General features: G+C 48.6%; 1 protein-coding gene across 1 annotated transcript in view; it reads left to right on the top strand.

Moving 5' to 3' along the window:
* St8sia2 (ST8 alpha-N-acetyl-neuraminide alpha-2,8-sialyltransferase 2) overlaps window positions 1–14,764 on the top strand; it is a 65,991-nt gene extending 51,227 nt beyond the window's left edge. The window contains exon 6 of the mRNA XM_050149107.1: window positions 13,645–14,764. Coding sequence (XP_050005064.1) covers window positions 13,645–13,930 — 286 coding nt within the window. The 3' untranslated portion in view covers window positions 13,931–14,764. The remainder of the gene's footprint in view (window positions 1–13,644) is intronic.
* Window positions 14,765–19,305: the final 4,541 nt, after the last annotated feature.

Raw genomic sequence — 19,305 nt, 5'->3', positions numbered from 1 at the left:
CAGACAACTTTTGCAACAAGAGCAAAAGTCCTTTGGATGGGCCAGGCAGCCACCTGGAAGAAACCTCTGCAGCCAGAGCTATTTTTAGCTCTAATTGACTCACTTTCATCTGTCAAAATAGCATTAAGCAGCAGTAATGAGCCCTTTCAACAAACAGGCTGTTGATCCCAGGGAAGGAGGCAGCTCTCTCTGCCAGCTGTCCAAGAGGGGATACTGCAGGAGCAACAGGTGGGCTGCCCCACCTCCAGCTCTGAGCCAGGAGAGGAGGGAAAAGAAGATATGCCTTGGGGTGAGAAAGTGGGCAGCCTGTGTCCCTGAGAAAGGACTTGCCTTCATCTCTGGCCTTACCTGGGGTTCACTGAAAACTGAAGGAACATATTTGCAAGGGGTGCAGAGTGAAATCCTGAGAGAAATGTCCAAGGGATGCTGGAGAAGAAGGCAGGGGACCGACTGTGTATAAATGATGATCAATTGGGGAAGTGAAAAAGAAAACCTATAGAATAGGCAGAAATATTTGGAGGTAGTAAGTGTGGTGAGGGATCAACATCCAGGACCTGTAAAGAACTCCTACAGCGTTAACAGCAGAAGCACAAACAACCCAATTCAGAAAATGGGAGAAGGATTTGAATAGACACTTCTCCACAGAAGACACGCAAATGGATAATTAGCATATGACAAGCCATTCAGGATTGCAGATGACTGCAGAGAGCATAAAACCACAGCGGGGTACCACTTCTCACCTAGAAGCATAGCTGTCATCAAACAAATTAATAAAGTGGCCAGAAGACAACACACGTCTGTGAGGACCTGGAGAATCCGGCACTCTCGCGCCGCTGGTGAGGATCTCCAAGGAGAGTCGACTTTTGAGGCATGCCAGTATCCTCGCTTATTAACGCTCAGGAACATCCGGTGATCCATACAAGGTGACCCAGTCAGTAAGCCGCACAACCAAGAATAGAACCGCGCCATCTGCCTCCCAGTGTATCAGGTGCAAGTGGGGACTTGTGCCTCTTTATGTCCAGATCTGCAGGGGCCGGAGAAGATCAGTGGGCCTGGGAGTATCGTCCTGGCGTAGAGATTCTGTGTTCACACTGCAGTTATCCAGGGCCTGAGGCAGCTTTCCCAACAGTCAGGACAAGGTGACCTGTCCAAATACTTCAGAGTCACAACACACATAGCATCTAGTGGGATACTATCTTCTTACAACCTTCTTATCCCTGGACCAGATGGGTTTGTCTTCCCTGACTCACCTGGCTGTTTCTTTGCACGTGAGACAGCCTTCCGAAGAGAAGCAAACATGCGTAGACGTCAACCGTTCCATCACACATTCGGAATGTGCTGTGGCAGAACCGAAATGAAAAACGGAAAAAATAGATGTGGGGCACAATGCTATCATGGCTATGCTTAGGGGCCAGACGCCATGCTGAGCCTTGTCCCATGTAATCACAAGACTAGACTTAGTCCCATTATCCCCATTTTAAAGATGGAAAAACTGAGCCTCATAGAGTAACCCATTTGCCCAAGGCCACCTCATAAGGGACACATTCTGGACCCTTCCATTGCTCTTCATCAGCTTCTGCTTACTTCTAGTGCACATGACCAGGAAACAGCAAAGGAACTCTAGAAGAATAAAGTCAAGACTACCAAAGCCAAAACGGGCTTCAGCTTGTAGAAGGAGTAAGAGAAGCAATAACAGCGCCAAAAAAAAAAAATTGCATTATCTTTCAGGCAGACAACAAAACAAACAAGCAAACAATAGAGGAAGATGATACTGAGGCCACAAAGGACAAAGATAGCCTGGAAGTGTGGTACTCTTGCTTTGCATATGTGAAGCCCTGGGTTCGATCCCCAGCACTACCAAAAACACAATAAAAACAAAATGCGGAGGTAAAACAAAACCCTCAACTCCTGTTTTCTCTGCAAAGATGGTGGTGGTGGCTCTGTGGCCTGAACAAAGTGAGGTGATCTTTGATGCCTGACCTGCAGTTCCATTTGCTGCCCCAGCGGCTCTCGATGTAAACCCTGGATGAACAACATCAGCATCACCTGGGTGTTTGTTAGCGAGGCAGAATGCTCACGTCACCTCAGACGCTCAGAACCGCAAGGCGTAGGAAAACGTACACCAATCTATGTTTTAACAGGTCCGCCTGATTCTGGTGCATGGCTTAAATTTCAGAACCGTTGCCATCAATAAATGAAGACCAGTTGACACCACAATTTTAGGTCCTCTGAGCCGCTGGACCGTGGCCTCTTCTAAACTGAGCTGCACCGGAAGGACAATGGAGGCAGTCATCTTGACTCTGATTTGTTTTTAGATATGGGAAAACTACAGACACCCGTGAGCCCAGTTTAGGAAGATTATCCAAAGATTACCCATCCAGGGATTCATAAGAGAGGTAGAAAGAAACATTGCAAGTAGGAGTGCTCACCAGAAAATATCACGCTGTGCTGTCCCAGGGTCCCTGATTGTAGGGAGAGCAGACAGGTATGCGCCATCTGCGTAGTCCCTTTATTTACAGAGTGTCGGTCAGCTGTGGTGATGAGGCTCTTCGTGGCAACTTAAAGAGCTGCGTGCGGCCTGTTTAACAATCAGGAGAATAAAAGGGGCAAATGTTAGCTTTCTGCTGGAACAGCCTTGTGGATAGGATACCTTTAACCCAGAAGGAAATCAAGACTCAGATGTTAGGTAAAGTGTCTCTCTTACAGATGAGGAGAGAAAAGCCAGAGTTGGTCTCTGCCTATATAGGATTGAGATGTCTACATATCCTACCACCACCTCCCCATAGCCATGCCAGATCGACCAACCATTCTCCACCTACCCATCCACCGACCCTTCGAGGACACTCATTCCTCTCGCGACCTCTGCGACCCTGGCAGCCAGGCTCAGACCCTGTCTCCATTTTTGCCAGTGGCTCACTTAGCAAATTTGCAAGTGAGATGATTTTAGCGGAAGTCTCAATATTCAGAGTCTCAGAGTGAAACCTAAGCCAGTCAGAGGGAAGAAAACTGAGAATTCTGACAAATCCCAAACTCTCCGGCTAGGCTGAAGACAATGGTGGCTTGAAACTGAGTGGATGGATGGCTACCCCCAAAGGGTCCCATGCTCTCTGGGCACAACAAAGGATGTTTTGACATCTTCTACGTGGTAGGTAGGCCAGGGATCGCTTTGTTACTCTGCGTGGCCAGATCCCACTTGAAGAGTCACATGCACTTGGGGGTACCCAACTGCAAAAGGACCACAATAGCAGAAAAATCAAGGACTTGAAACGTTTTGGGGAGAGAAGGAGCTAGGGAGCACGAGAATATCTTCCTTCAGTCAGCGGCTCTCATCAGACACTTAAAGGCTCCCAGGGTGCTTTAGGCTGGTGAAATAGAGCCCTTAAGGGACCACTAGATTGAGCCTGTGAAGCTGCAGGGCAGGTGAGGGAAAGGGGTTGGGGGAGGAAACCATCTGGCCTATGGTAAAAACATCCCAACACCTGAGAGCCTCGGCAACAAGGTAGCGCCTTTAAGAAATGAGGAATTCAGTATCTTTTGAAATGTCTGGGCAGAGTGAGCTCCCTTTCTGGGGCTATGAGGAGGGGAATCCATGTCATTCCCACAGAATTGATACATTGTTCTGTGAGGGTTGCCTGGTTGAAGTACCAGCCTGAGATGGTCAAACTGTAGAAATGGGTTATCTCGTAACTCTAGAGCCTGGACACCTAAAAATTAAAATGCAGGCAGGGTCGGTCCCTGTGAGGGCTATGAAACACGAATCTTGGTCTCTCTTTGTCAGAGGAAGGCTGTCTTCACACTCAGTGGCACGAACATTTTCATCTACAAGGATATATATCTTGGATTAAAGCCCATCCTAATTTTGACTATAATTTGACTATGACTAATTTTAATTTGGATACTTCTATGAGATCTTATCATCAAATAAGGTCACATGACAATGTATTAAGAGTTAGGACAGATTTCAACCAATGAATCTGAGGAATACAATTCAGTCCCTAACAGTTATATCCCACTCCAGAATTCTTTGATTCAGTGAATCAGTACACTTGGCAGCTCCCAGCCCAGCTGAGATAGTGACCTTGACATTGCAAGAAGCAGAGAACACTGTGGAAAGCCCAGAGCTGGCAGAGCTTACCTTCGAATACCAAGAAAGATTCAGGAGGAGCAGCTCTCCCAAAGGCTTTGAGAGCCAGCAGAGTGGCCCAGTGCCCTGGCTAGCTGTTGTTGGTCAGGAACGAGAGTAGCAGAGTGGACAGCCAGCCAGGCAGTTGAGCGAGGCACAGTAAGTGGGAAAACTCCTCAGCAGCTGGTCATAAATGGTTCTAATTCAATTACAACAAGGGAGGCTGTGACCTACAGAGAGGGCCACGCCTTGGACGGGGCATCGGCCTGCTTGTCCTGAGCAGACACCTATAGTAAGGAGGCAGCTAGTAATTTGTTGCAAAGAGAGGCCACTTGTTTCCCGACTGCCCGGCAGCTTAGACCCGAAAATAATCACACAGAAACCATATTATTTAAATCACTGCTTGGCCCATTAGCTCTAGCTTCTTATTGGCTAACTCTTACATATTAATTTAACCCATTTCTATTAATCTGTGTATCGCCAGGAGGCAGTGGCTTATCTGCAAATTTCCAGTGTCTGTCTCCGGCAGGGCTACGTGGCTTCTCCCTAACTCCGCCTCCTTTCTCTCAGCATTCAGCCTACCTTTCTCTGCCTAACTAAGTTCTGCCCTGCTATAGGTCCAAAGCAGTGTTCATTATTAATCAATGGTAATCAAAGCATATAGCAGGAAATCCCACATCAGACACCCTGTGAACTGGTGCCAAATTAAGTACCAGCAATGCTGAGCCTGGTCTTGGGATGTCCCCTCCTGCCAGGGCTTAGAAGGGACAGTCAAGGGAGGGGGCCCTGCCACCTGTCGCTGTGAACAGAAGCCTAGAGGCCAGAGAGGGGGCTGGGTGAGAGGGTGGAAGGTGCAGAGAACAAAGGGACACCCCAGCACAGAGATGACACTCTCTCCAGGGATGTCACCCCAGGCTAGAATGTGCATTTCTAGTCCACATCCTTCTCCTGGCTGGTCCCAATCTGCTCCAGTGGGCAGGTAATCAAGGAACTAGAGTTATCTTTCTGGAAGTACTATCTATAGAAGAGAAAGACAGTCTGTAGTATTGGGCATTTATTTATTTGTGTACATGTTTGTGCTTGTGTGGTGGTGAATAGTGATGGTGTATGTATGTGTGTGCATGTGTGTATATGCGTGTGTGCATGTGTGTGTTTACCAGAGATGTCATTCCTCAAGAATCATCCACATTTTCCCCCATGCCCAGTCTCTTACTGGAAAATGAAGCTCACCAATTAAACTAGACTGGTTGACCAGCAAACCCCAGGGGTCTCCCTGACTCTCTCTGCCCAGCACTGGGATTACAAGCATGTCCCACCACACCCGGCTTTTTAAACACAGGCTCTGGAGATCAAGCTCACATCTCCATACTAAGAACTGAAATATCTCCCATCCTCATTCATTTTAATGGTGTGTGTGTGTGTGTGTTAAATAATAGTGAACATTATAAAAAGAAAATCTAAAATGTATGAGGGAAGTTTGGTTGACAGGAAGTAAAACTCCTCATCTCTTGTCTTCCTCTAAGAGGCAAGAAGTGAAACTGGCTCTTGGCATTTCTATGTCTCTTTTCACACATGGGGAATGTGTGTTCCCTCACACCTTTCTAAACTCCCAAAATTATTCCATATGGATACACATCACCTCGCGGTCCCACAAAGCTGCCTGGCCAGACGTGGTACATCTGGCGTATCACCTGTGCAGGCAAAGGCATTGTTCCCAGTCTTGGCTGCAGTAATCAGGCATCCATCCATCCATCACTTACAAACAGTTCTGCTAACGCCTATGCATCTGTGGGCTTGCTCTTTAGAAGTGTCTTCTAAACGGGGAGATGGATACATGCCTTGTTGATTTTTATGGATAGCGCCAAAGTCTCCTCCCTAGCAACAGGTACCAATTTACTTTCACCTACAATTACTGAAGGTACCTGCTTTCCCAGAACCTCTCCAGACTATGTCCTATCAACTTTTGTCATCTCTACCAAGCCACTGAAAACTGTCAGCTGATTATTGTTCGGAACTGGATTCCTCTGGTTACGAACAAGATTGAATGAAATCTGTTTGTAGGTGGCATCAGTTTAAACTCTGGAATCTGGCCACAAATTTAAGCTCAACAAATTGTCTTTCCGGAGTCCTCTAGGGTCATGGGTGAGAGTTAAGTCTGAAAAACAGTCTCACTACAGGCAAGGCGCTGTAACAGGAGGGACCCCTCAAATAACCAGCATCATGGTTTTTACTCTTTTGTTGGGACAATGTGCTGTCTACACTGGTGTTAGCTGTCACATGCACAGTCCTGGTCCACCTGGATGCATTGGATAAAATTGAGTGAGCCCACGCACCTCTCCTGGCAGCGCCCCCACGGAGACCCATAAGCTCAACTTGCCAGTCATCACTGGAGATTTGGGGAGTGTGCACTTCATGTGTGCCTTATGCTAGGATCTAGGGTGACACCGGCATAGGAAGTCAATCAACTTCCTTACAGAATTGAGAAGGGAGGAAATGTGAGGCAAACAAATAAAGCGTTGTGGTAGGGGAAGCTGCGCATAGAACCAAAGCCATCAGGGAGGTTCCGAAGGCTTCAGCAGGAAAACACGTGGCAACTGAGAGCATTCAAGAGCAGTTGACCAAAAAACCTTAGGAAAGGGCTTCGTCGGAAACCAAGACGCCGCAATGGCAGTTGGGTAGAGTCGTGATGAGGACGGTTGCAGGCCCAGATCACTGGTGTATCCAACCTGAGTAGCCATTGTTTTTGTCCTGTACTCATAGGGTCACTGAAACTTTTGGTAGTCCAGTCATGTTTCAGGTATACTGAGCTTAGGTAGAACATTGGTGTGAGTAAGCCTGGATACCTAGAGACCAGAAGCTTCCCTCATTCTTGTGGCTTCAGTAGTGTGTGTGTGTGTGTGTGTGTGTGTGTGTGTGTGTGTGTGTAAATATGCATCCATATGTGTGTATGTAAGTCAACCTTGGGTGCCTTTCCTCGAGTATCAACCACCTACTTATTTTGTTTTGTTTTATTTTTTATTTTATTTTTTTTTGTGGGAGTGTCTCAGCACAGGACTCAAGACTCAAAGATTAGGCTAACCCTCAGCTTTTGGGGGTTTTAAGCTCAGGTTCTCATGTTTGCAAGGCAGGCACTTTACCAACTGAATTTTTACCAACTCTTGACAACAGCCCCAGATTCTAAGATAAAAAGCCAGAACTTACCTGTTATGCGGAATGGGCAGATTTATCCTGAGATAAACCAGAGTGCAAAAGAAACCTCAGTGTACACCCAAGGAAAGAACAGCAATGAGCTGTGGTACCTTCAGATCAGAGTGAATTCCCTTCCAGGTTCTGCTGCCAGGTTTACACAAAGCATCACCAAGTGCCCTTCACATCTCCCTGTGAGACACTCCTACCCTTCAAGGACATTATGGGCCTGTCCCACAGTGTTACTAGCTTCCTGGAGAAAGTCCTCTTTGTCCCATATGGGGGGGGGGGAGACAACCGCTAACCAGTGGCAGCAGCTATTCTCACCACATGCCGTATCCAAAAATCCAGGGACGGAAGGAGGCACTTTAAAGATGAAAAGATTTTGGCAATCATCATCGATTGCTGTCCGTGCTCATAAAATACGGTGCTTGACTGTCACAGTCATTGGGGTGGCCAATTGGAAAAATAATTACTGCCTTCTTTGAGATTACTTTGCCTTCTAATTAAAATCTCAAGACTAGGATATTAAAGGTGCATTGTCAATACAACTCTCTGGATGCACCCAGCTAACCTCATTTGGGAAGGCAAAATTAATTAGTTTGTGTTTTAACACCCAGTTGTTATCCCAAGGAACGGAATCCTCGGCAAGTCAGCCACGTACAGTCTCTAAATTGGCCAGAGTAACTGAGGAGACAGAAAGGAAATCTAGAATGATGTATCCCTACATAACACAGTCAGCTTCTATTACAAGCTGCTCACTAAACAGAGCTCCTGTGTCCCTGTCAGATGTGGCTCAGGAGTTCTTGTTTACCCTGGAGGCAGAGCCGGAAGTAAGTGGGTCCCTCTGCCAAGAGCCATCACACTTCCGATTTATGCTGGAAACTTGTGGGCCATTAACACCTTCCCCCAGTTAGCAATTCTGGGTGGAAACTCTGGCACTGGATCTGCGGAGCTGGGTGTCCTCTTCTTGTCCCCGTTGTTTACATACTTCCCAACGCTGTACACACTGCTAGCTTCCCCACATCTTCCCCCTTTTTCAGTTTTATTTGTATAGAAGATATTTGGCACACAGAGACCTCAGGACCACCATTTCCAGACCCGCTACAACGACAAAGCCTCCAGTCCCAGCGGTTTTTGCGTCTCACTCTTATCGAATGTGGTAAGAGTTGTTCGAGGCTCTCTTCCAATCAGCGGTCTGGAGATCCGTGAGGGATGCATCTTGTTTTAGGCAACCCATCTCCAGATCAGCAAAGAGGAAGTGGAAGAAGCCTCTCTTGTCAACTGGGCGCCAGAACCGCTGGTCTGACCCAGCTTAGTTCGCAAGGATGCTGGGATGGGTGGGGGAGAAATGCTATCGTCTCTGTCTAGGTCCTCAGGTACAGCAGGCAGGGAGCTAGATGCCTGAATCCTACAAAGGAATCTAAGTAAGCCTTGGCCCCAGTTGCTAAGCACCCAAAAGGAGTAGGGGGAAAGCTCATGGTGATCAGGTGATTAACAGGTTGAGAGCCAGGGAGGAGCTAGAGGAACAACAGGGAACAGAGACCGTGTCCAGGAAGGTGAAATGCCTGTGCTTAATTTGGGGAAATTAAGTTTAGGCTGAGGTAGGGGAGATCCCAGCATGAATATGTCACCCTCCCCTGCTAGCTAGGTGACTGTCCCATTGATTAAACTCACCTCTTTCCCTACCCCCCTTCTGGAACATAGCACTACTGACCTAAAAAGAAATCCATTGCTGAAAGCCTTCCCCTGCTAAGGCCCTACCATCAGAAAGTAGACAAAGCACAAATCCCTAAGATGGCGTTAGCTCAGGGAGAAAGCATCAATAAACCCACGCGCAGGGCACCACCAGTGGCTCACGTGTCCCTGGAAAATGTCAGGGACAGCTCGATGGCCTCTGGCTAACGCTAATTGTAGCTACAGCCGTGCCGCCCTAACCCTGACTCATACGAAATCACCACAGGGTGAAAAATGCCCCAGAGGCCAAGATTCGGAAACACACATTTTTATAGCCAAACCCTGTCTAATTGTGTGCTTATGAATCTGGCTTCTGTTCTAGAAAACCTCCCTTGTCCACTACGTTTGCCTCTGCTCACCAAAAGAGGAAGAGCAGGCTAATTCAGGAGGCTGCTATCCTAACCTCAGACCTAGTCTATCTGACCCACCCAATAAGGTCTCACATGATATTTTTTTAAAGAAATAAATTTTGACAGTGTTGGGAGTTAAAGCCAGAGCCTCATGCATGCCAGGCGAGTGTTCTACCACTGAATACACTCAGTGTTCTAAAGGCATTATAATTAGTTACCAACATTTTAAAATTTGGAGAATGTATATGAAAAAAATCCGAATATCGGTGCTATTTTTTTTCCTTAAATCAGAAAATCTTAGTGTCAGCCTTCAGTGCAACCATAAACTGGTCATTCCTGGAGATGCCACTGTCACCACTGCCCCCTTTGATACGGCAACACTGAGACTGCACACCCATTTTTCTCACCTATAGCCCAACTCTCAGTTTACTCCATTTTACTTCTGCCAGGCTGCTGAGCTGGCTGAGTTCTCATCTGTCCTTACACTGACTCTGTCCCCGCTTCCCTTCCAAATGTAACCCGTATTTGGCTCTTTCTAAAGATCCACCTCCTAGTCAGAGCAGGATTTAACGGAGGGCACCGTAGGGATCTCAGTGGGCAGGCTACTGGGAGTGGGCCCTAGGCATCTGCTGAAGCTCCTGGTGTTACAGTGGGCAACTAATTAAGAAACTTGGCATCAGGGTTGAGATGTCATAGGCTAGCTTAGCAAAGGGCAAGCTCTCCAGTATGAATGTGTGTCAGTTCAGGCAGATGACATTCCCCAGGATGTGTGGGAGGACCTGCCATTACTGACTGTCCTTCCGGGTGTCATCTTTAAATTAATAATAATAATAATAAAACAAAATAAAAACACAACAACAAAAAAACTCATCACAAAAGAGCCTTTTAGAAACACCCAAGTAGGCACAATAGTGGTTCAGGTATCCTGTGGATTCTTGGGATAGTGGTGATAATTCCCCACTTGGCTTATGATCTCCAGCTTCACGGTCCCCATGGAGTTCTCTCATCTACAGTAAGGCTGGCTGATGTTACCTACCCCATCGATTCCGAACCAGATATGTCCAGGGCCACACGGTCTGGGTCTTAATGTGAATTCAGCCTGGCTGATGCCTCCTATGCTCAAGAGGACTAGGGAGGAGACCCTCCCCGCTTAGAGTTCTAGGCCCATTTGCATTATGGGGAGCAGAGCAGACACAAAAGGCCAGCATACTGCTTCTGTGTTCAATCTACTCAGGCCTCCCTGTGACCAGAGGGAAGAAGTTCCCAGTCACTGAGGGACATCAATTAACCCATCCTGGACCCCAGCGGGACTCACAACACATAGGCTGCCCCTCGCATTCTCAGTATATTTTCTTTTAGACAAGTGGCACCCCAACCCTTGCCCCTACCCTAACCCACTAAAAGTAGGCGATAGCCCTGTGGAATCTCAGAGTGAGGGGAGGAAAGACTAAACACAGTCCCCCCATTCTCAAATCGGCCCTCCCTCCTCCTGAGTGATAATACACCTCTTCAACAATCCTGGCGCCTCAGTACAGAGGCAGCAAGATGACCCCCCCCTCCCCGAGAACCCAGCATATAACGGAAAAGCAAGCGTGTGCCCTACAGTCCCGTGAGAATTCAGCAGCCTGGGAAAGAAACCATTACGCAGGTGACCTCAGCTACAGCCCAGAGGCCAGAACAAAAGAGCAACAGCGTCTTGATGGGGGGGGGCACACTATGACACGGCACAGGGCCTCGGAAGAGAGCTGTGGCCAATCATACTGGGAAGGCTGGTGCCGCAAGGGAAAGGCAAAGCTAAGGGTGTAGCCAGGGAGGGTCCTGCAGAGAACCCACTGGGGAATTTAAATGCATGAAGAACAGGGAGAAGTTTCTGAGAGCTGCCCAGGAGGCTGTGAGAGGGAGCTGGAGGACAGTGGCCGACCATCACCATAGAAACGTGAGCAGTACGGAGAAGAAAGGACAGGTCTGTGTTGGGTCCACAGACTTGCTCCCTGCTGGTTTCCAATTGTGGTGTGCCTGCAGTTACCAGGGCCGCTGCTCGGCTCATTTTCTCACTCCATCTGATTCCCTGTTGGCAAAGCAGTTGCTAAGACGTTTCTAGGTTCATACAGCACAAAACAGGAGGAGACACAAGGACAAGGATCTCCAAGTGACAGACCTACAGAACAACCATGGTTGCCCAAAGGACCGCCCAGCTCCCGCTGTGCCCAGAAGAATCATAGGACTGGTTGTGACCATCTGGACCACTGCTTCCTATCTCAAGGTCCAAAGTGACGTTGAGATCACACCAGACAGACAGTTCTGTTGGACGGACAGATTGTGGCAGTCCTCAGAACACCTTTTATTTGAGCAAACCTTGGAAATATTGCATACTTTACTGTAATTGCATGGGTTTCTAGGCATCTGTGACTTCATCTGATCCACGAGTGCTTCCTCCAAACAGAGATGCAAGGAACTCCTCTAGGGTGGACTCTGGAATCTTTTGGGTTCCTTTTTGAGCTGCAGAAGGAGCCATGGTGTGTAAAGGGTTTTCTTGGACTTCTCAGAAGCCTTTACATCCCCACCCCTCCTTGCCAGCTAAAGTCGCTGCAAAGAACACACACACACACACACACACACACACACACAACAATAAGTAAATGTTTTGTTCTAGTGGCCTTCCACTTCCAGCATGAATTTAATCGGCTCATTTGAGGTACTGGCCTTCCCTTCAGTGGAAGAATGGCAAGTCTGAGCCCAGGGGTGCAGAAAATCGTGATCTGGGTCTGGTTTAGAGACACACTGGCCCAGCTCAGTAGTCAGCAATCCTACCTTCGCACTGGAACAGGAGCCTGGCTATTAGAGCCGCACAGCCAGGGTCAAACAGAGCTTTAGCCATAAATAAACAGGTGGGGACCACTCAGGGTGAGCTCTGGATCCATACAGCAAGAATCACAACAAGCAGAAGGGTTCTCACTTGCAGAGATTTTTCTAGGTTCTTGTGGAATGTTTGAACCTGGAGGTATCTGGACTGTGTGTGAGGGAAAAATAAGGTCCATCAGAGAGAAGTAACTTTCTCAAAGACACAGAGAGCTAGCAACAGAGCCATCTGAGTTATAGACCTCCATCCTCCGGGCATGGGTCCTCATCCAGAGCGCAGATGGCCCATTCCCTGCTCTGGCTCAGGCTAAGGCACAGAGAGACACACAGCACTCCACTGACCTGAGCTGTCTCGTCAACAACCTGCTCTCTGCCCTTCTCCAAGTTTTCTCCCATCTCTCTTTGACAGAGCCCCAACAGCAGGAAACACTGACTCCCTAATCGAGATGGCTAGTAAGATCCAGTGACAGATCTTTGCAACTAACGTGTAGATAGAGTCCAGCCCTGCAGTCCAGAGCTCCTTGGCTCTGCAGAGAAGCTATACACATGGTCAGGGAAGGTCAGCTGCCCCAGAGGGTGGGGCCTCTGGGAATGCTGGTAGGAAAGAAGTCTACCTATATGATGTGGAGAAGACTAATAACCCATCTGTGAGGCAGTGGGCACTAGGCAAACAAACATTCCTTAAAATGTGACCAAGCCTGAACACATTTGAGCATGTTGGTGGTAGCTCTTTCATGTTCTAACTGCAGCGTGGTTGCATAGTCATAATTGAAGCCATAGACTTGCAAGCCCAAAAGCATTTATGGCCCAGCCCATTACAGAAAACTGCCAACCCTGCTTCAGTTGTCAATGGGTCTGTGTTCAAGACAAGGTACTGCCCCTTCCCACACGGGTAACCTTGGGGTGCCAGTTTTTATCTTGGTGCCCCAGACATCATAGACGCATGTATAGGAAAGCTCCAACTCAAGGCGTAGTCCCGGTTTAATCAGCAGTAGTTGTCAATCTCCCGAGGAGGAAGCCTAGGACATGTGACTTGAAGTCACAGGAGGCAGGAGGTGGGCTGCTGGGCAGAATAGAATTTCTTTCTTCTTGGGAAGTGTTCACAAACACATTTCTTAATTGTTTCTGTATGTGTTTGTTTATAATGTATATCGTTAGTGGATGCACGTGTGCACACACATGTGTGCATGTGCGAATGAATGCTTGCATGTGTGTGTTTTACCTTTGCACAGTTGGGTTGCTGGTATATTCTACCATGCCTTTCTTTTTTTACGTAAGTGCTGAGGAATCCAAATAGGTTCTCATACTCGCAAGGCAGGCATTTTACCAGCCGAGCCATCTTCCCAGATCTTATTATCTTTCTTAACTTTTATTTTTTTTCTTATCCAGATATTGGCTGACCAACAAAGTTCACATAAAAAGACCAACTACTGGCCTCTTGATGTACACCCTGGCCACACGCTTCTGCAATCAGATCTACCTCTATGGCTTCTGGCCCTTTCCACTGGATCAGAATCAGAACCCCGTCAAGTACCACTATTATGACAGCCTCAAGTACGGCTACACCTCCCAGGCCAGCCCCCACACCATGCCCTTGGAATTCAAGGCCCTCAAGAGCCTGCATGAGCAGGGAGCATTGAAACTGACGGTGGGCCAGTGTGACGGGGCTACGTAAGGATGGCAGCCCGTGGGACTCAGTGGCTCACTTTCCTGCCGGCTACACCAGAGGCAGATGGGAGTCAGGGCGGCACAAACAATAGAAGATGCAGGCTAGTGGTTTCCTTTGTTAGAGTGTAAAACAGTGACCAGAATATATATATCTATACCTGCATATATATATTGACCTGAGTATTTATAACTGTGTGGTGTTCATCTAGCGTTAGGCAGATAAGCCACAGGAAGAAGGTGTGGAGAACCCACCTGGACCAGATGGAGACTCAGTCCACCTTTGGGGGCAGAAGGACTTGACAGGCCAAGAAGCCAGTCCCATGACTTTGGATAACAACCCGCCTCCTGGGTTGGATGGATCTCTGGGCTCATGGATGGATGGATAGCCACCTGTTGTCAGCTTCCCCGAACCTCTGAGTGATGTGGATTCTGGGTAGCCCAGACCCAGAGAGGACAGTTTGAACCAGTCTAAAGAGGTGCGGTTCATGGAGGAGAGACTTGGAAAGTTCCGCTGGGCAAAGAGGCACAAGGAGACCAAACATCGGAGGTCACAACAGAGCTGAGGACCTTGTTCAGGAACTGGAGAGTGCAAGTGCCCAAACTACACATGGGCAGCGCCTGTGTCCCAGAGAGGCCTTCCCAGCTACGGAGACAGGCTGGAGGAAACCCACTCCACAGCCCCATACCCGGGTTAGACAAGGACCACCCAGGACTTAGTGGGGTGGATCAGCAGATGGCCCTATACAGGTAGAGTGTTATAAATCATGGTTTTAGAAGCTTGAGACCTTCCAGGGGTACTCCACCTCAGAAAAGAACAAAAGAGTGTCCAAAATATGGTCGTTTTATTAGAGTGTCCAAAATATGGTCGTTTTATTGGGTGTGCTTTAAAGCAACTGAGCCCCATGAGGAAGAAGTGGTCCTGGGACTTCAACTTCCCGGTTAGCCTGCATACCATCTTCCGAGACTGTCACACGGGAGAACTCTACTGTCCTGTCTACCGCCAGAAAGACACAGCGAATGCTTGAAAGGGCACAGTCACAATAGGTCTCATCCTATTCAAAACATACACGATGGTACGCGACGGCCTTTCTAGGCGCCATGTGGAGACCCAGACCGGGACACCTGGAGGACTGTGAAGCGCCTGGCTCTAGGTCTCTATGTCACTCTGTTTGCTGTTCACATCCTGCACTCTGAGGGTCCCCTGCAGTCAAACGGCCATGTCGGTGTCACCTTCTCATCCCTGTCCCATCTTGACAGTCGTACCTACCACACTAAGCTCCGCCATGGAGACTTTCAACTCTTCTGGGAGTTGAAATGTCCACTCTACACACCTGCCCACCCTCACCCCCTTACACAAGCAATGACTGCAGAGTTTTTGGCAAAAATCCTTCCCCCCCTCTATTTAGATTCACACTTAAGACTTGTTTTCCTTGTAAAAGCCCAAAGCCAAACACAGAAACACGGGACATAATCTCCAGGGGAAATCTGGGCTCACTGCCAGTAACTTAGGGGTTGGGCTTACAGGTCACACGCAGCAAAGCCTTATCCAGCTTGATTTGTTAGATGCAGTCCCTCGCCTGATAAATAACGGTTTTTTAAAACATGTTTGAAAGATAAGAAAGAAAAGTATTATCTGGAAGGTGAGCAGAGTAACGGAAAGTAATCCGGAGCCGTTCCCAAGCCTATGAGGCCTGACGTAATTAATCAACAGCCATTCAGAACACAACGTTTGCTCTAAATCAGTGGCTGATGGGAAAATGAGCAGAGACAATGGAGACACCCTAGAACCATTAACCGTGGTAACCCCGTGTACCGTCCTCCCGCCCCAAACCAGGATGACGATTGTACATCTCCACGTTCCTCTCTTCGTTCCTGGTGCAGTACAAAGCGTGTGATTTGGTTTGGGATTTGCATCATAAAATGAATATTTAAAAAAGCAACAGCCCTAACAGCCACCCAGGGAATTGAGTGGTTCAGCCTTCCCCATGAGCAGTGGAAATAATTAGCATCATATTTTACATGTCTCTGGAGCCTTTCATCTTAAAGATCTCAAAGTCTCTAGAAGACAGTTAATTTCTAAAGTTTGCGGTGCCCTGGAGGAACCGGTAAAATCACCAGCAGGGCCTTGCATTAGTAAAGCCCCCGGATGTCAGACTAGTCCATGTGGTGGCCCAGAGGTCAGGTTCTGGAGGTGACCCCGAGTTCCACCCAGCATCCTCTCTCTGCAGAGGAGGTAGAGGACCGGTTGTCTAATTGGATTTAAGCAGGCTGTAACCTAACGAGAAAAAGTCAGCAATCCCAGGACTACCCGGATATGCCATTTCCCTGACTCAGCAGGTCCTTGGCTATCAACACAATCCGGGCATAGAGCAGCAAGGACTCTATGAACCTTAGCGTCCCCTCTCCTTGTTCTCCTCCAGCCAAACTCACAGTCAGCAGCCAACTGCCCTTGACTGCCTGCTGAGAACTCACTTGGGGCTGGCTTTCACTGAAGTCTTTAGCGTAGGCTGGCTGACCTTGGCTGTTCCCCAAGAGGCACAGCCTGCCCTCTTAACTTGATTGCTGCCACTGCGGTCAATCCTAACATCCCATCAGCCTCAGCCGGTCCCCTCTACTTTTGGCTGTCAGTCACCTCCTCAGTCCACCCACCTAAGCCTGCCGTTTACTTTGAGCCCCCAGTGACTTCACCCTTAACCTCTGCTGTCACCAAATTTAAAAAAAAAAAAAAACTAAGCATTTGACATGAGACCTTTCCTCGGACTCTCTTGGCCTCTCCTTCCCCATTTATAACCTTAATTCTCCCATTTCTGAGTGAGGGAGGTCCCTCTTCTGGCCAGGGACTTTCCCCGCTCATACCCTCAGTCTCTCCACCAGCTCTCTTGCATCCGGTCTGATTCCTAAAGCCTCTTCACTTAATTCCTGCACTATGAGACCTTGGCAGGGTCTCCAGGCCCTATGGCCACCAATCCCCCCTGACCACACCTTAGTGTTCCCTCCTAGCCCACTCCTGGGACCAACATCTCAGTGCTAACTCGAAAGGCCACTCTTACTGCAAAGTTCTCCCGTGGATTCTCCTGGGCAAGATACTATGTTCTTAAGATTTTACCCCTTTCCCGATCCCAACCTCCATGACCATTTATTTATATATTTATTTATGTATTTATGAGTTATTTATTGGCACTCCTACCTTGAGCTGAGAAAGGACCCAAGGACGATCTGCCCATTTCCCCCTCCCTTCTCCCTGTACCACAAAGTAGCCATAAAGTAGCCATTCCTTCAGATAAGATCCTCCCCGCGGGCCCATGCCCCCTGCATGGGCAGTTCCACGCCTCCCTTCAGACCTAGCTACCACCACCCAAAGACCGCCTCCCACTCCACTCCCCTTAGCCGCTTAGCTCCACCGGACGCTCTAGCCCCCGGATGACACGCTGCTTGGCAAACATACTGTCTGCTCTGACATCTTGAATTCAACACATCTGAAGCTCAGTAGACCATCTTCCCTGCACGACCCCTTATCTTCCCACCAGAACACCAATGACTCTTTCAACATCATCTGGGACCCTAAGGTGACCACTGACTCTTCCGTGCATTCCGTCATTCCGTCATTCCGCTTTCCAATTAGTCCCGACCTCACTTCTACTCGTCCCTTGGACCCCTTAGTAGTGCTCTCCTCTCCCAGACCTCCCCGAGCATGCGCAATGGTCAGTCCCTGCAGCCCTTGACAAACCTGCGATAAGATCCCCTGGCCCACACAAATGTGCCCGTCTTTATCCTGACATTACAGAGCACCCAATCAGGTCCCTTCATGCCCTGCACTGGCCAATCCAGAAGAGTTGTCATTACTGGAAAAGGGGCCATGCTTCCTGGCTCTGTGCCTTTGGCCTTAGAGTCCTCGCCTTCTGGATCACTCTTGAGTTCCTCCCGAGGCCCCTGCAGAGACCGAATCCTCCATGAAGCCCTTCCTGACCCACCGAGGCTGGGCTCTCTCCCTCCACGGAACCACCACAGCACTTTATTCGTCCCTTTCCCATGGCACTTACCATGCTCTGCCTTGTATTATAGCTACTTGTGCACTTGTCCGAGGCCTGTTCTTAGACTGGAAGCTTGCCAGGGGCGGGCTCTGTTTTGTTCATCTGTATCCATCACAGCGCTAGGCGTGGTGCATAGCACACAATGGTTGCTCAATAAATGTTTGTTGGATTAAGTCCTGGGTGTCTAGAGAGGTCTTTGTAGTGAGCGAAGCCCGAAGCCGTTTTTTGCGCGTATCATATCACAAGAACCTTCCAAAAAGTCACGTGGGTTGGCCGTAAGCAGAATAAGTAGGTCATTAAACTGAGGCAGAGGCCTACATGGAATTTTCACCACAGTTCTGCCCTCACTGTGGGGCTTTGTCTAGAAGTCCATATGGTTGGAGCACTCATTGTAAAACTAAAAATTGACTTTAGCTGGATGTGGCCTTGGTCTTCCCTGGGCGAAGCTTAGTAAGAACGCCAGCACACGTGCCCATCAACACGGGCTGATTTTCACTCTTTCTGGGGAGGACAAACACCATTTGGGTTTTCTCAGACCCCGGGGGCGTTGAGATGTGGGACCTCATTCATCATTCCCACAGCCGTGGTTGCAGTGTGGGAAACCATCCATCCAGATGGCAGTGAAGCCAATGGCTCCAAGAGGCTGCTGTTTGATAAATCTCTTCAGGCCTAATTAAGGCTTCCCTTCCAGAATGGAACAGAGACGTTTAATGATGCCAGTCTGACGGGACTCCAGACATGAATGCTGCCTCATAAACGCCCTTAACCAACAGCCCACCCCCACCCACCGTCTCTCATCAGCCCTCCGGATGCCATCTTGGCCATCTCCATCCCCGGACTTTCACCTCCCTTCTGCTACTCTTCTTCAGACTTGGGGGGTGCGGGTGGAGAGGGGTCACACAGGTCTGTTTCCTGAATGAGCAAGCAGCCACCCCCCTGAGGTAATAGCTAATGTCTCTGTCTCTGTAGTAACCATTCCCTGGCTCTGAGTGTCAGCTTTTTATTATCGGATACCTGAACCCTAACCGAGGTGTTGAGAGATGGCAGTGAGGAAAAGAGGAGGCCAAGCACTTAATACCATCCCTTAGGGAGGAAAAAAAAATGGTTTCTGTTCTGGTGGTGGGCTGTTCACAACAATGGGAGGTTTCCATGGTTACCGTCTAGCATCAGTGTTAGTCGCCTTTGGGCATTATAAGGACAGTTGCATTTTTATTCTTAGCGGTCCAGGTGGTGGGGAATCTTCATTCTTGGTGCATAGACAGCCTCTAGGCAGGGCTTTGTCTGGGTATTCTAGTCACCTTCAGCCAAAGCCCAGGAGAGTCACCCAACCAGGCACGTAAGGACCTTTGTG

The sequence above is a fragment of the Alexandromys fortis genome, unplaced genomic scaffold (genome assembly GCF_014885135.2).
Source record: "Alexandromys fortis isolate MF-2015 unplaced genomic scaffold, M_Fortis_MF-2015_v1.1 scaffold_67, whole genome shotgun sequence".
Taxonomy (NCBI): domain Eukaryota; kingdom Metazoa; phylum Chordata; class Mammalia; order Rodentia; family Cricetidae; genus Alexandromys; species Alexandromys fortis.
The sequence above is the reverse complement of the archived record's forward strand: the minus strand, read 5'-3'. Positions and strand labels throughout refer to the sequence as shown.